At 42.0% G+C, this 15,342-nt stretch overlaps 1 protein-coding gene across 2 annotated transcripts in view; it reads left to right on the top strand.

Moving 5' to 3' along the window:
* Window positions 1-2,191: 2,191 nt before the first annotated feature.
* nadsyn1 (NAD synthetase 1) overlaps window positions 2,192-15,342 on the top strand; it is a 36,676-nt gene continuing 23,525 nt past the window's right edge. For both annotated transcript variants that reach the window (XM_061670605.1, XM_061670604.1), the window contains exons 1-5: window positions 2,192-2,428; window positions 5,310-5,370; window positions 8,772-8,888; window positions 10,144-10,197; window positions 13,298-13,387. In XM_061670605.1, the coding sequence (XP_061526589.1) occupies window positions 2,344-2,428; window positions 5,310-5,370; window positions 8,772-8,888; window positions 10,144-10,197; window positions 13,298-13,387 (407 nt within the window). In that variant the 5' untranslated portion in view covers window positions 2,192-2,343. The remainder of the gene's footprint in view (window positions 2,429-5,309; window positions 5,371-8,771; window positions 8,889-10,143; window positions 10,198-13,297; window positions 13,388-15,342) is intronic.

The raw sequence follows: 15,342 nt of genomic DNA, 5'->3' as shown, positions 1-15,342 counted from the left end.
AGAGAGCGGGAGAGAGAGAAAGAACTGACCGATAGGGTGCTTTACAGCTTTCTGATGGGCAGGACATAGCAAGTGAGGCTGGGGGAGGCCACCTCATCCACACGCAGCATCAGCACCGGGGCACCGCAAGGATGTGTCCTCTCTCCCCTGCTCTTCTCTCTCTACACGAACGACTGCACTTCAACGCACCGAGTTGTCAAACTCCTAAAGTTCGCGGATGACACCACAGTCATCAGCCTCATCAAAGACGGTGACGAGCCTGCATGTTGACTGGAAGTGGAGCGGCTGGAGCTTTGGCTCGGCCGACACAACCTGGAGCTGAACACGATCAAGATTGGAGAGATGATGGTGGACTTCAGGAAGCATCGTTCGCCACAGCTGCCCCTCACGCTGTTCCCAGTTCTTGAGAATTACAGTCTCTCAGGACCTGAAGGGGGAGACCGACATCAACTCCATCCTCAAAAGGCCCAGCAGAGGATGTACTTCCTGCAGCTTCTGAGGAAGCACGGCCTGCCACAGGAGCTGTTGAGGGAGTTCTACACAGCAGTCATCGAAGCAGTCCTGTGTTCATCCATCACAGTCTGGTTTGGTGGTGCCACAGCAAAAGGACAAACTCTGACTGCAACGGACAATCAAAACTGCTGAAAAGATTGTCGGTACCCCCCTACCCACCCTTGAGGACTTGCACGCTGCCAGAACTAAAACAAGAGCATACAAAATCCTCTTGGACCCTCCACATCCTGGTCACCACCTCTTGCAGCTCCTTCCCTTAGGTAGGCGCTATCGAACAATGCAAATTAAAACTAGCTGACATTCCAACAGCTTCTTCTCTCTTGCCATTAACTTCTTAAACTGTTAACTTACAATTCCTTTGTAACATGCAGCCAATTTTGTCTTGAGATTGTTGTCACATCCCTGTTGGGCCAATTATACATTATTAATACACTCACTGTAGTAGTCTCGTCACTATGCACTATTTGCATATCTGTTGTTGACCAATGCTGGCCACTCGTGCTTGAGAACAATCTACACCATTTGCGTAATTGTCACTGTACCAGATTATCTATCTATTAGTCATTTCAAAGTCTTCTAAATTGCTAGAGGAATCTGCAGCATTTGCACAATTGTAAAAAAATAAATAAAAATAATAATAATCATTGTTATTATTTTTGTTTTGTTTTAATGTCTCAAAAGTAATTATTTTTGTCAAATGGCTGTCTGTTGTCATACTAGACCGGCTCCAACTACTGGGGACAAATTCAGAATCAAAATCATCTTTATTTGGAAAGTATGTCAAAAACATCCTAAACAACATGCAACTTTGTGTGTTTTCGACATACTTGGCAAATAAAGATGATTCTGATTTAGTTAAATAGGAAAGAGTTCTTAGTTTGGAACCCTGGACTACAGATAAAAAATAGCTTTTTGCTTTCTGTCTTTTGATAGTGATTAATATATGTGCACATTGTTCATAAAGGCTGGTTTCACCGTGGGAATTAATTTTTTTTGTACATACCAGACGTCATAGTATTAGCCAAAGTCAGCAAATTATATTTGCAAAATGATTTTACAATGGACAAATACAATCAAATGTCACTGTTTCGTCTTAATCCCATTAGATCTGTGTTTGAGTGTGAAACGGTTTGTCCATCTTGAAGCAGCAAATGAATAGGGCTTCTTCCCCGATCGCTCCATTTTTCCACATCCAAGATGGCAACTACGTTGTCGTAAAATTCGGCGCTCAGGGCAGGATCTTTGTATGATACCAATGGGTTGGGTGTAAGAGACCCTTATTAGGAATCCCACGCGTGTTCCTGGCAGGACACGCCCCACTAGAACATGATTGGCTCCTGCGTCGCGGGAAAGGCAAACTACGCAGACGAGATGACCATCCGAAACATATATCATATTTGTACGAAATAAAAACAAAGAAGTTTGTTATTGGTTATGTTTAATGCTAGGTTTGGGGCTTGAGGCGGTTTAGGATGGGTTAAGGATAAATTAGGGTGCGTTAGGGTTCGTAGGAACCATACTCACGCCGCCACTTAGTCAGATCTTTTCCCGTCTGGAAGAAGTAGGGCGTATTCTATCGGGATACAGCAGCCAATCGTAGTAGAGAGGGGCGTGTCCTGGAGCCCATAATATTACGGCAGGGCGTGTCCTGCCTGCGTGGTGTCTGTGTGTGTCCTGCCAGCAACACGCGTGAGATTTCTAAGAGAGGCACACTTCGTGTGGTGACAGGCTTAAACAAATACACTTCTTAAGTATTGCACTGAAACATAGCAGGTCATTATTTAATCGTAGTGTGTGCTAACCGTAAATTATTATTTTGTTGCCAAGAGAATGGGACGGAAGGTCACTCTTGCTACGTGTTCATTGGATCAGTGGGCTTTGGACTTTGACGGCAACTTTGTGAGAATACTGAAAAGTAAGTCACTCAGAAAACCTCCAATTTGTTGCACCTCCGTGATATCATAATAACTATTAACAAAAAAGTATCACGCCGCCTAATTATTACATATATATACTAGTATTAATAATAATAATGAATATAATATTTAGTATGCCTCCGGAGTACCAGGCATACGTGTTACCTATGACCTTTTACGGCAGCAATATTTACCGACGCAATAACCCTAAGCACACAGCTAAAATAACAAAGTGGCTTCAGAACAACTCCGTGACTGTTTTTGAATGGCCCAGCCAGAGCCCTACCTTTCACCCAATTGAGCATCTCTGGAGAGACCTAAAAATGGCTGTCCACCAACGTTCACCATCCAACCTGACAGAACTGGAGAGGATCCCCAAATCCAGTTGTGATGTTGTATCATTCCCAAAAAGACACATGGCTGTATTAGCTCAAAATGGCGCTTCTACTTAATACTGAGCAAAGGGTGTTATAAGGGTACTTATGATTATTATTTTATATAATTATTTTTTTTTATAAAACTGCAAACAGTTCAACAATGCCGTTTTTTCCCTGTCAATATGGGGTGCTGTGTACATTAACGAGTAAAAAAATAAATAAAAATTTTACCAAATGGCAGCAATATGAGAAAGTGAAAAATGTAAGGGTGTGTGAATACTTTCCGTACCCACTGTATACATATACACACACTGAACAAAAATATAAACGCAACATTTCTTTGTGAGCTGGACTCCATTGAAAACGTTTTCGACATACAAAAGGCCATTTCCCTCAAATATTGTTTACAAATCTGTCTATATCTGTGTTAGTGAGCATTGCTCCTTTGTCGAGATAATCCATCCCACCTCACAGGTGTGGCATATCAAAATACTGATTAGACAGCATAATTATTGCACAGGTGTGCCATAGGCTGGCCACAATAAAAGGCCACTCTGACATGTGCAGTTTTGCTTTATTGTGGGGGTCCGGGGGTGTCAGGAAACCAGTCAGTATCTGGCGTGACCACCATTTGCCTCGCAGTGCAACACATCTCCTTCGCGGAGAGTTGATCAGGTTGTCGATTGTGGCCTGTGGAATGTTGGTCCACCCCTCTTCAATGGCTGTGCGAAGTTGCTGGATATTGGCAGGAACTCAAGTCGGTTACGACGACAAACTGCAGTCTGGTGGAGACCCCGATGAGGACCATGAGCATGCAGATAACTGTCAGAAAACTTAGACGGTTTCTGACAGTTTGTGCAGAAATTCTTTGGTTATGCAAACCGATTGTTACAGCAGCTGTCCGGGTAGCTGGTCTCAGAGGATCTTGGAAGTGAACATGCTGGATGTGGAGGTCCTGGGCTGCTGTGGTTACACGTGGTTTGCGGGTGTGAGGCCGGTTGAATGTACTGCTAAATTGTCTGAAACGCCTTTGGGAGACGGCTTACGGTAGAGGGAAAAAAAAAATAATTCAATTCACGGGCATCCGCTGTGGTGGACATTCCTGCAGTCAGCACGCCAATTACACGCTCCCTCAGAACCTGCGACATCTGTGGCATTGTGCTGTGTGATAAAACTGCAAATTTCAGAGTGGCCTTTTATTGTGGCCGGCCTATGGCAGACTTGTGCAATAATCATGCTGTCTAATCAGCATCTAGATATGCCACACCTGTGAGGTGGGATGGATTATCTCGACAAAGGAGAAATGATCACTAACACAGATTTAGACAGATTTGTGAACAATATTTGAGGGAAATGGCCTTTTGTGTTTGTAGAAAAAGTTTTCGATCTTGGAGTCCAGCTCACGAAAATGGGAGCAAAAACAAAAGTGTTACATTCATATTTTTGTTCAGTATAATATTCTAGTTTCTAGAATGTTGAATTTGCGGTTTTGTTTGCTGTAAACTATAATCGTCAAAATTATACATAAATTAATAATATGAAATATTTCATTCTGTGTGTCGTGCATCTCTATATTATGAGTTTCACTTTTTGAATTGAACTACCTAACTTAAGCTTTTGACACACTTCTAATTTATTAAGAATGATGCCAGGAATATAGATAATGCTGTCACGGCTGCGGAGCTAGTTATGGAATACCTTTTATTTTCTAAGGAGCTATTTATTTGTAAAATATACTCTGTTGTTGTTGTTGAAGAAGATGGGTGATTTCTCCATCAGATTTGTTTTTTCATGAATATTATTTTTCCATTGGTAATTTCAATAAAATATGTTAAAGGCAAGAAAATCTCTTTCGTATCGTTTAAAGTATCATGCAACATTGCATGATACTTTAAAGTATCATGCAACATTGCATGATACTTTAAAGTATCATGCAACATTGCATGATACTTTAAAGTATCATGCAACATTGCATGATACTTTAAAGTATCATGCAACATTCAACTCCGGTGAAGATTGCGATTCGTGGTAACTTTCAATCGTTGGGCGCAGTAACTCTCCACTGCCTGTGGTTGTCGCTCGTGTCCCATCCATTGTCCCAGATGTCTTAAAGAGTAGCATTTCAAAGGGCAAATAGCCTTTTGAACTTTTATCTTGGCATGTGGGACCAACGGATTTTCAAGGTTTTTGGGTTGGTTTCTTGAGCCTTGCATACCCAGGAGGTCTCCTGATGACTGGGAGTCCATGTAGCTGCTAATTGATTTAAAGTCCAGGTGAGGAGTCACAATTCCTAGTCTCCGCTTTGATGAGCTCCTTCGGACTGGCTGGTAATTCATTTAGCGTCCGTGTGAGATAAACCAGGCATCCCCGTGGCCGTCTGTCTCGGCGGAGGAGCGCAGACAGGGATCACAGTCCCAGTCCGAGGTTGGGGGTCATGGTGCCGTCTGGCGAGAGCATGTCCGTTACACTAATCATTTGTTCTTTGTTCTTTGTCTTCCTACAGGCATTGAGATTGCTAAAGAAAATGGAGCCAAATACAGACTGGGCCCAGAGCTGGAAATCTGGTGTGATTCATTAAAATGTCCTCAATTTGATGTCATGTAATAGTGCTGTGCGATATGGACAACATTTTATATCCCGATGCAGGTAATTTAATATCCCGGCAACGATGTATCCCAATATACAAACCCTAATTTCAATAAAGTAGGGACGTTGTAAAAACAGAATACAATGTTTTATAAATCCTCTTCAACCTATATTCAATTGAATACACTAAAACGTATTTAGTGTTAAAACTGATTAACTTTGTTTGGTTTTTTTTTGCAAATCACTCATTTTGACTTTGATGCCTACAACATGTTACAAAAAAGCTGAGACGGGTACGTTTACCACTGTTACATCACCTTTCCTTTTAACAACACAATAAGCGTTTGGGAAATGAAGGCACTAATTATTGAAGCTTTGTAGGTGGAATTCTTTCCCATTCTTGCTTGATATACAGTGGGTACGGAAAGTATTCAGACCCCCTTAAAATTTTCACTCTTTGTTGTATTGCAGCCATTTGCTAAAATCATTTAAGTTCATTTTTTTCCTCATTGATGTACACAGAGCGCCCCATATTGACAGAAAAAAAACGGAATTGTTGACATTTTTGCAGATTTTATTAAAAAAAGAAAACTGAAATATCACACAGCCATAAGTATTCAGACCCTTTGCTCAGTATTTTGTAGAAGCACCCTTTTGAGCCAATAATAACAATTGTCAAAAAAAGTTATAAATTTGCAATGCATTACCAGATAACTAGCAACCCTTTATTGCTCAGTGACTGGTTTTTGTCAATGTCTTTATGTCTCAAAAGTGTTCTCTGTCAATTGACTGTCTTTGTCGTACTGGAGCGGCTCCAATTACCGGAGACAAATTCCTTGTGTGTTTTTTGGACATACTTGGCAAATAAAGATGATTCTGATTCTGATACAGCCATGAGTCTTTTTTTAAATTATGCAACATGTATTTCACACCCGGATTTGGGGATCCTCTGCCATTCCTCCTTTCAGATCCTCTCCAGTTCTGTCAGGTTGGATGGTGAACGTTGGTGGACAGCCATTTTCAGGTTGCTCCAGAGATGCTCAATTGGGTTTAAGTCAGGGCTCTGGCTGGGCCATTCAAGAACAGTCACAAATTTGTTCTGAAGCTTGTTGGAATGTGAACCTTTGGCCCAGTCTGTGGTCCTGAGCATTCTGGAGAAGGTTTTCGTCCAGGATATCGCTGTACTTGGCCGCATTTATCTTTCCTTTCATTGCAACCAGTCGACTTGTCCCTGCAGCTGAAAGCACCCCCACAGCTTGACGCTGCCACCACCATGCTACACTGTTGGGACTGTATTGGACAGGTGATGAGCAGTGCCTGGTTTGCTCCACACACACTGCTTAGAATTAAGGCCAAAAAGTTCTATCTTGGTCTCCTCAGACCAGAGAATCTTATTTCTCACCATCTTGGAGTCCTTCAGGTCTTTATGAGCAAACTCCATGCGGGCTTTCATGTGTTTTGCACTGAGGAGAGGCTTCCGTCGGGGCACTCTGCCATAAAGCCCCGACTAGGGGAGGGCTGCAGTGATGGTTGACTTTCTAGAACTTTCTCCCATCTACCGACTGCATCTCTGGAGCTCAGCCGCAGTGATCTTTGGGTTCTTCTTCACCTCTCTCACCAAGGCTCTTCTCCCCGATTGCTCAGTTTGGCCGGACGGCCAGCTCAAGGAAGGGTTCTGGTTGTCCTAAACGTCTTCCTTTTAACGATTTATGGAGGCCAGTGTGCTCTTAGGAACCTTAAGTGCAGCAGAATCTTTTTGTAACCTTGGCCACAAATCTATCTCTGAGCTCTTCAGGCAGTTCCTTTGACCTCATGATTCTCATTTGCTCTGACATGCACTGTGAGCTGTAAGGTCATATAGACAGGTATGTGGCTTTCCTAATAAAGTTTAATCAGTATAATCAAACATAGCTGGACTCCAATGAAAGAATAGAACTATCTGAAGGATGATCATAAGAAATGGACAGCACCTGAGTTTAATTTATGAGTGTCACAGCAAAGGGTCTGAATACTTATGGCTGTGTGACATTTCAGTTGTACTTTTTTCATGAATCTGCAAAAATTTCAACAATTCCGTTTTTTTCTGTCAATATGGGGTGCTGTGTGTACATTAATGAGGGAAAAAATGAACTTAAATGATTTTAGCAAATGGCTGCAATATAACAAAGAGTGAAAAAGTTAAGGGGGTCTGAATACTTTTCATACCCACTGTATATTTAGTTAAAAAAAAATATACACTACCGGTCAAAAGTTTTAGAATACCCCAATTTTCTCTGCTTTTTTTTAAATTGAAATGTATGCAGTTCAATTTCTCATTTTACTCTGAAATGAAAACAGAACGAATTTACTATTCAAGTTACAAAAGAGGCGGCACGGTGGGCGACTGGTTAGCACATCTGCCTCACAGTTCTGGGGACCGGGGTTCAAATCCCAGCCCCGCCTGTGTGGCTTTTCTCCGGGCCCTCCGGTTTCCTCCCACATCCCCAAAACACGCATGGTAGGTTAATTGAAGACTCTAAATTGCCCGGAAGTGTGAATGTGAGTGCGGATGGTTGTTTGTTTATATGTGCCCTGCGATTGGCTGGCGACTCGTTCAGGGTGTACCCCGCCTCTTGCCCGAAGGTAGCTGGGATAGGCTGTAGCACGCCCACGACCCTAGTGAGGATAAGTGGTATGGAAAATGAATGAATGAATGAAAGTTACAATGGAAATTATGGAATAAATCTACATGAAAAATGTATCCTAAACCTTTGACTCGTTAAAGTATCCTCCATGGGCAGCTATAACAGCTGAACACACTTGTGGCATGATCTCTAAAATGGAAATAAAGTATTCTTCAGAAAGTTCTTCCTAACTTTGTTGTGGAAATTCCCATAACTCTGTGGCTATTCATTGGAGTAGAACTATTTGACTTTCAAAAAAAAAAAAAAAAAAAAACCTGGCTTGAAACGAAACAAACTAAGATAATGGTGAACTTCCGGAGGTTGAAAAAAATAAAATTGGCAACAATCTGGAAATACACTACGTGTCCCAGTCGCTGCCTGTCGATTGTGCCACAGCGGCAGTCGACAAAAGTGGCCAATTCTGGAACTAACAGACAAACTGCGGTTAGAATGAACTGGACACTATTTTTGGACACTCTTCTGTCTGTTACATCCGATATACGTTAAATCGTGTTCCGTTATATTGAGGTTCCACAGTATATCGTTGTATCGCACAGCTCTAGTTACTGTACATACCTACAGTATATCAAAGTGTCAGTGTTCGATGTTGTTTAAATGTTTAAATGTTAATTGTTTAAAACGTGGATCGTTTTCTTTGCCTTACCTTGCTTTCCATATATCAGCTGACAACATTCTTGTCATCCTAATTCTTTTAGTGGTTATGGTTGTGCAGACCACTTTCATGAATCGGATACATTGCTACACTGTTTTGAAGTTCTCAAGAAGCTTCTGGAATCTCCCATCACTCTGGATGTTATCTGTGATGTGGGAATGTAAGTATTATCCATCCAGCCATCCATTTTCTGAGCCGCTTCTCCTCACTGAGGTCGCGGGCGTGCTGGAGCCTATCCCAGCTATCATCGGGCAGGAGGCGCGGTACACCCTGAACTGGTTGCCAGCCAATCGCAGGGCACATACAAACAAACAACCATTCACACTCACAGTCACACCTGCGGGCAATTTAGAGTCTCCAATTAATGCATTTTTTTTGGGATGTGGGAGGAAACCGGAGTGCCCGGAGAAAACCCACGCAGGAACGGGGAGAACATGCAAACTCCACACAGGCGGGGCCGCGGATTGAACCCGGGTCCTCAGAACTGTGAGGCTGACGCTCTAACCAGTCGTCCACCGTGCCGCCAATATTAATTATTATATTTCTAATTATAATGGGTATCAATTCAATTCAAAGTCCTTATCCCCCATGAATAGCGGGGGTCACTCACTCTAAATGGTAAATGGACTGCACTTATATAGCACTTTATCTACAGTAGCAGAGTGCCCAAAGCGCTTTACAAAGCCTCACGTTCACCCATACATTCGTACAACCAATGGGCGACTGGTTCAATGCAAGGCGCAGCCAGGCCCACTGGGAGCAAATGAGGGTTCAGTGTCTTTCCCAAGGACACTTTGACATGCAGACAGTCGGAGCCGGAATTCGAACCAGCTGCCCTTCGGTTACTGGACGACCCGCTCTACCTACTGAGCCACAGGTCAGCATGAGGCTGGGGGGCTGTGCCTGATATGAGTGTTCCTGTGAGTGCACAGCAAACGATTTACATCTTGTAAGTCACGCCTTCTGTTTACGATTGTTTTTTTTTTTTTTTTTTTTCCTCAGACACGGTGGTTGCCTGCAAATCAAATTAGAGGCCCCAGATGGGGCCATAAATTGCTGCTTTTTTTCACCCAGATCATATTTATTATGTACTCGTGTTAGGTCATAATGACAGTTTTAACAAATATGACAAAATGTGGACGGCACGGTGGCCGACTAGTTAGCACATCTGCCTCACTGTTCTGAGCCCGCCTGTGTGGAGTTTGCATATTCTCCTCGTGCCTGCGTGCGTTTTCTCCGGCTGTGACCCGAGTGAGGATAAGCGGTACAGAAAATGGAATGATGACAAAAAGTGATTATTATTTTTTTTTTGTAAAATTGTAAATTTCCACTTTAAATGAAACAGGAACTTTCTTCTATATTCAAATTCCAGTCCTTGTTGTATTATATTCTTCTGAGTGTTATATTCCCCTCAGGCCCATCATGCATCGCAACGTACGCTACAACTGCCGGGTGATTTTTCTCAACAGGTAACTTTTAAAACTTGTTACGTTCAATACAGTGTTAGGTATCCTTGCCCCAAATCAGACAGCACATTAAAATACTGTTTTAGGTAGACTTGGCGGAGGCACGCAGACTCCAATGCAGAAAAGTCCAAAGTTATCTGCAGAAAAATTCAAGGTTATTTCAGCTCATTATTAGGGCGTATTCATTTGATGAGGTATTGTAATTGGTTAGCTAAATAATTATGCCAAAAGTTGGGCACGTCTTCAGTTTATTTTTCTCAAGGGTGGATAGACCAGAGTTGTCAAATGTGTGTATTTGTTATGGAAATCACTGAACGCTGACTCGTTCCGGTCGTAACACTGATTGTTCCGGATATTGAAAAAACAAAAAATGCATTCCGGCATCTGACATTACCGGCGACGTGTCAGGCCACCATGATATGTCAAATGCTGGCCAGTACAAATTTCTTAAAGGTCCCATATTTTAAAATATCAACTTTTTCAAAGTATTTGGGATGTTATATTGGATCTATGGCGCCTCAGTAAACGTGAAATATGAATTAACATCGTCCACGCATTCCTGAATTTGTTTTTTTTTCTGCTGAGAGGCCTGAAATCAGGTACTGTAATTCGAATTTCTCCATCTTATCTACGTCACGAGCGAAGATCTCCGCCTACCTCCCCGCACCCGAACCAGCACTGTCAACATAACAAACAGGTGTGCTCTCACAAGTAGTAAGGCTTGGATCTTGTACATGGAAAGGGAGCGGTTTTAGCCAAATGTGGACAAAGCGGGTACAAAATTGGGTCAAACAGAAGTAAGTGTCAGACGTGCCTTTTCTAGACACTCATATGACAAAACCAAGGTGTTTTTTGAAATGAAATTGAGACTTATACTAAGTCGATGTTAAAGAGTCACTCTATGGAGGTCTAAATAGCCAAAATATGGGACCTTTAAATGCATTTAATGAAATAAACACTATATTGTAAAAACAAAACAAAAAAACGGCGTGTCCCCATTGAATAGTCGTCCAACCATCCTGTGTTCTGCTGTTCGGGTTCTACCGGTGAATGCTTGGTGCACATTATTTTGTTACGCCACCTAGCTACCGAGCCTCGGAGGCGAAAGTTCTCTGTGCCTCTGGGGTCAACCTATTATAAGGCACTGATATTGACCTCCATGGTAGCGAACAAGGTATACTTCTTAAAAGTATCGTTGTCACGAAGGGAGGACGAGGAGTAATAAACAGGAGAAAGACAGAGAAGCCATGCTAACTGCTAAGCTTTTGTGACATGGAGTCAACAAACTGAAATAAGTGATTTGGTGATATACTAAAGTTGTCACAGAGAGAGAGAGAGAGAGAGTACCCCGATATCAATTGTTTACAAAATAGAGTGCTGCGTTTTAATTTGGACTTTTGAGATCTGATGAATCTGTATTAATAGACTTGCTTTCCCCCCCCCACTACGGTTTAAAACAGAATCAGTAAAAGCTAATTAATCCATATGCAGGTGTTTTTGACGATGGCACGTCGAAACCTTGTATACTTCGGGTACATTCGGAAATTCAATCTGACGCCTTCACTGCACTCTGAGAGTGCAGAGTTCAGAAAGGCAGAGCTTGCTGCAATTTCTATGGATTTAAGAATGAGCGCGTTGGCCATCGACAGGGATACGTCAGTGGCTCCGCCACATTAAATGTGTCAGTTCTGCCTCTGTCTCCTCAGTCAGAGTGCACTCCCAGAGTCTGGCGCTCTGAACAACTGAACGGCATACTCCAACAACGCTCTGAGTTTCTTTCTGACAAATTTGGATAAATTATTCTGGAAGTGAATTGCTATAGGTTGGCATCTCTGATAGACTGATTCAATTTTTCTTACTTCTAAAATAAAAGCATATTCAAGCAGTGTCTAGTGTTTTGAACGGCTTTAATGTGCGTTTTAATGGTATATCTGAAAATATATAGTTAAGGTAAGATTTTTATTTAGACTATTCCAACGTTTCAAGTCGGCACAAATGCCAAAAGTGGAATGTGATTCAGATTGATTAACTCTGACGAAGATATGAATACCTAGATACTTAATATTAAGAGTTGTCTGGATTTTGATCTGCAGGTTTCCATGGGTTTGCTGTTTTTGGGAGTACAGTGGACCTCTGCAGTTTTGCAGTATGGCACCCGTGGATTCACCTATTTGCAGATTTTTTTTTTCTTTTCTTCAAATGTACATTTTAAAAAAATATATATATTTTGGTGGAACCAACTCCTGTTTATTTTTGTATATTGTTTTTGTATAAAATTGCCGGTATATCCCCTTTTTTCCCCAATAATTGTTGGGGTTAAAAAAAAATAATTTCAATACAATAATAATGGCTTTCAATTATTGACAGGTTTTAGGTATTTGCGGTTGGGCCTGTTCCCCATCCCCCGTGAATAGCAGGGTCCACTGTAATGTTGATTTTGACCAATAGATAGAGTCTTGACAAGTGTACAATATATCAAAGAAATTGAAGACTGTTTGACGTGAGGACTTGGGTTCTTATCCATAAAGAAGAATACCATCTGCATATAGTAAAACCTTGTGATGTGATTTCATTAGTGCCGACTGTTGCTTTGGGTGAGTTGTATAACACTCCTCTCCAATGAATAAATGAATCACCGAAACCAAAATTGTGAAGCAAAAAAGGAATGACCGGTTAATCTTGTCAAAAGCTTTTTCTCCATCAAGTAACATGACAATTGCTTTAAGATTTTTGCGCGTTGACATTCTGATTAAGTTGATCAATCTTCTGATATTATTGGTGGAGCGCTGACCTTTCTACACCAAAACCCAGGCTAGTGCAACTTGTACATAAATTGTTCAAGCCTGCTTGGATACGAGGCGAAACATCTTAGAGCAGTCCAGCTGTGATTGATTTAACGCCCTGTGGATGCAGACTGAGGTGTGTTACAAATGCTTAGGCTACTGCATCCACCTTGTCACATACACAGACGAAGATGTATGTTTTACACATCACAATTTTTAATTTTTTATCTTATGTATTTAGGTTCAGGTTTGTAAACACTCTTTACTTCACTGGATTAAATTTGAGATTAAACTAACTGATTTGTTCTCCATCCCATTAGACAAATCCTACTGATCCGGCCAAAAATGCTGATGGCCAACCATGGCACCTACAGAGAGGTGCGCTGGTTCTCACCCTGGACAAAGTTTCGGTTGGTAAACATGAAGCTATCAAATCTGAAGTTGTATGACTCAGTTGCACTTTGTTTTCATCTAAGGAAGTCATCGCTAAATATAATTCACATCCCCAATCAGTCAAAGTTAGCCGATGCTTACCTCAACTCAACTTTATTCATACAGTGCTTTCAAAATTGTGGCTGTGTCACTTTGTTCGGTCCCAATTACTGTTTGTATTATTTGCGTAATGTGTAATGTGTTATTTGCTTTATGATGACTCCTTACTTTGCCCTGAATGTTAACTTTTCACTAACCAAGACCTTTTGGGCAATTACATATGCTATATAGTTAAAATTTGTGGGGACATTTTCAGCATCAGTGACCTGGCCTCACTGCATTGGATCAGGCCCTCAGGCCTTGAGTTTGACACCTGTGCTATAGTAAGACGAGAAGTAATTTTCAAGAAACAGAGAAGCCATGCTAACTGTGAAGTTCAATACCGGAATGAGTTCTTAGCAGGTAAAGTACACTTTTCCCCAAATCTGGATAGAACAGCGTTACAGCATAGAGTAACCAACTATGAACAGAAAATTAGCAATGTTTAGAGAGAAAATGATAAATAACAGCTCCACAGCAAGCGCACACGTCTGAAAATCGTCTGCACATTACCGCACACGTCAGCCAGGAGGAGCCTATAAGGTCTAAAGCAGGGGTTTTTGAAACTGAGCGCTACTTCTTGGGTACTTTTTCATCTTTGGCCTGGAGGACACGACGTCCAGAATTTTCAAAAACAATTTGAAATGCGGACTTGTCGGACCACAGAACGCGTTTCCACTTTGCATGCGTCCATCTTAGATGAGCTCAGGCCCAGAGAAACCGGCGGCGTTTCTGGGTGTTGTTGATAAATGGCTTTTGCTTTGCATAGTAGAGTTTCAAGTTGCACTTACAGATGTAGCGCTGAAATTGGTTTTCTGAAGTGTTCTTGAGCCCATATGGTGATATCCTTTACACATTGATGTCAGTTTTTGATGCAGTGCCGCCTGAGGGATGGAATGTCACGGGCATTCAATGTTGTTTTTCGGCCTTGCCGCTTTCATGCAGTGATTTCTCCAGATTCTCTGAACCTTTTGATAATATTATGGACCGTGAGGTGAACCTCGCCCCATCCTTGCTTATGAATGACAGCAATTCAGGGAAGCTCCTTTTATACCCAATCATGGCACCCCCCTGTTCCCAATTAGCCTGTTCACCTGTGGGATGTTCCACACAGGTGTTTGATGAACATTCCTCAACTTTCTCAGTCTCTTTTGCTACCTGTCCCAGCTTTTTTGGAACGTGTTGCAGCCATAAAATTCCAAGTTAATGATTATTTGCTAAAAACAATAAAGTTTATCAGTTTGAGCATTAAATAACTTGTCTTTGTAGTGTATTCGATTAAATATAGGTTGAACAACAGGTTGCAAATCATTGGGGTTGTATATTAAGGCTGCGCAATATATCATTTGAGCATCGTCATCGCAATGTATGTGTGCGCAATAGTCACATCGCAGGCTCCTGAGATGTCGATGTATTGATGTGCAGTGAATCAACTGTAATATTATTAAGTGACCAGCAGAGGGACTTGCTACTCAGACTATCCAGACTATTCTGAGCCGCTTCTCCTCAGTAGGGTCGCGGGCGTGCTGGAGCCTATCCCAGCTGTCATCGGGCAGGAGGCGCGGTACACCCTGAACTGGTTGCCAACCAATCGCAGGGCACATAGAAACAAACAACCATTCGCACTCACAGTCATGGCTACGGGCAATTTAGAGTCTCCAATTAATGCATGTTTTTGGGATGTGGGAGGAAACCGGAGTGCCCGGAGAAAACCCACACAGGCACGGGGAGAACATGCAAACTCCACACAGGCGGGGATGGGGATTGAACCCGGGTCCTCAGAACTGTGAGGCTGACGCTCTTACCAGTCGCCCACCGTGCCGCGCTACTCAGA

The sequence above is a fragment of the Phycodurus eques genome, chromosome 2 (genome assembly GCF_024500275.1).
Source record: "Phycodurus eques isolate BA_2022a chromosome 2, UOR_Pequ_1.1, whole genome shotgun sequence".
NCBI classification, from domain to species: Eukaryota; Metazoa; Chordata; class Actinopteri; order Syngnathiformes; family Syngnathidae; genus Phycodurus; species Phycodurus eques.
Note: the sequence above shows the minus strand (reverse complement) of the source record. Positions and strands in the feature narration are given on the sequence as shown.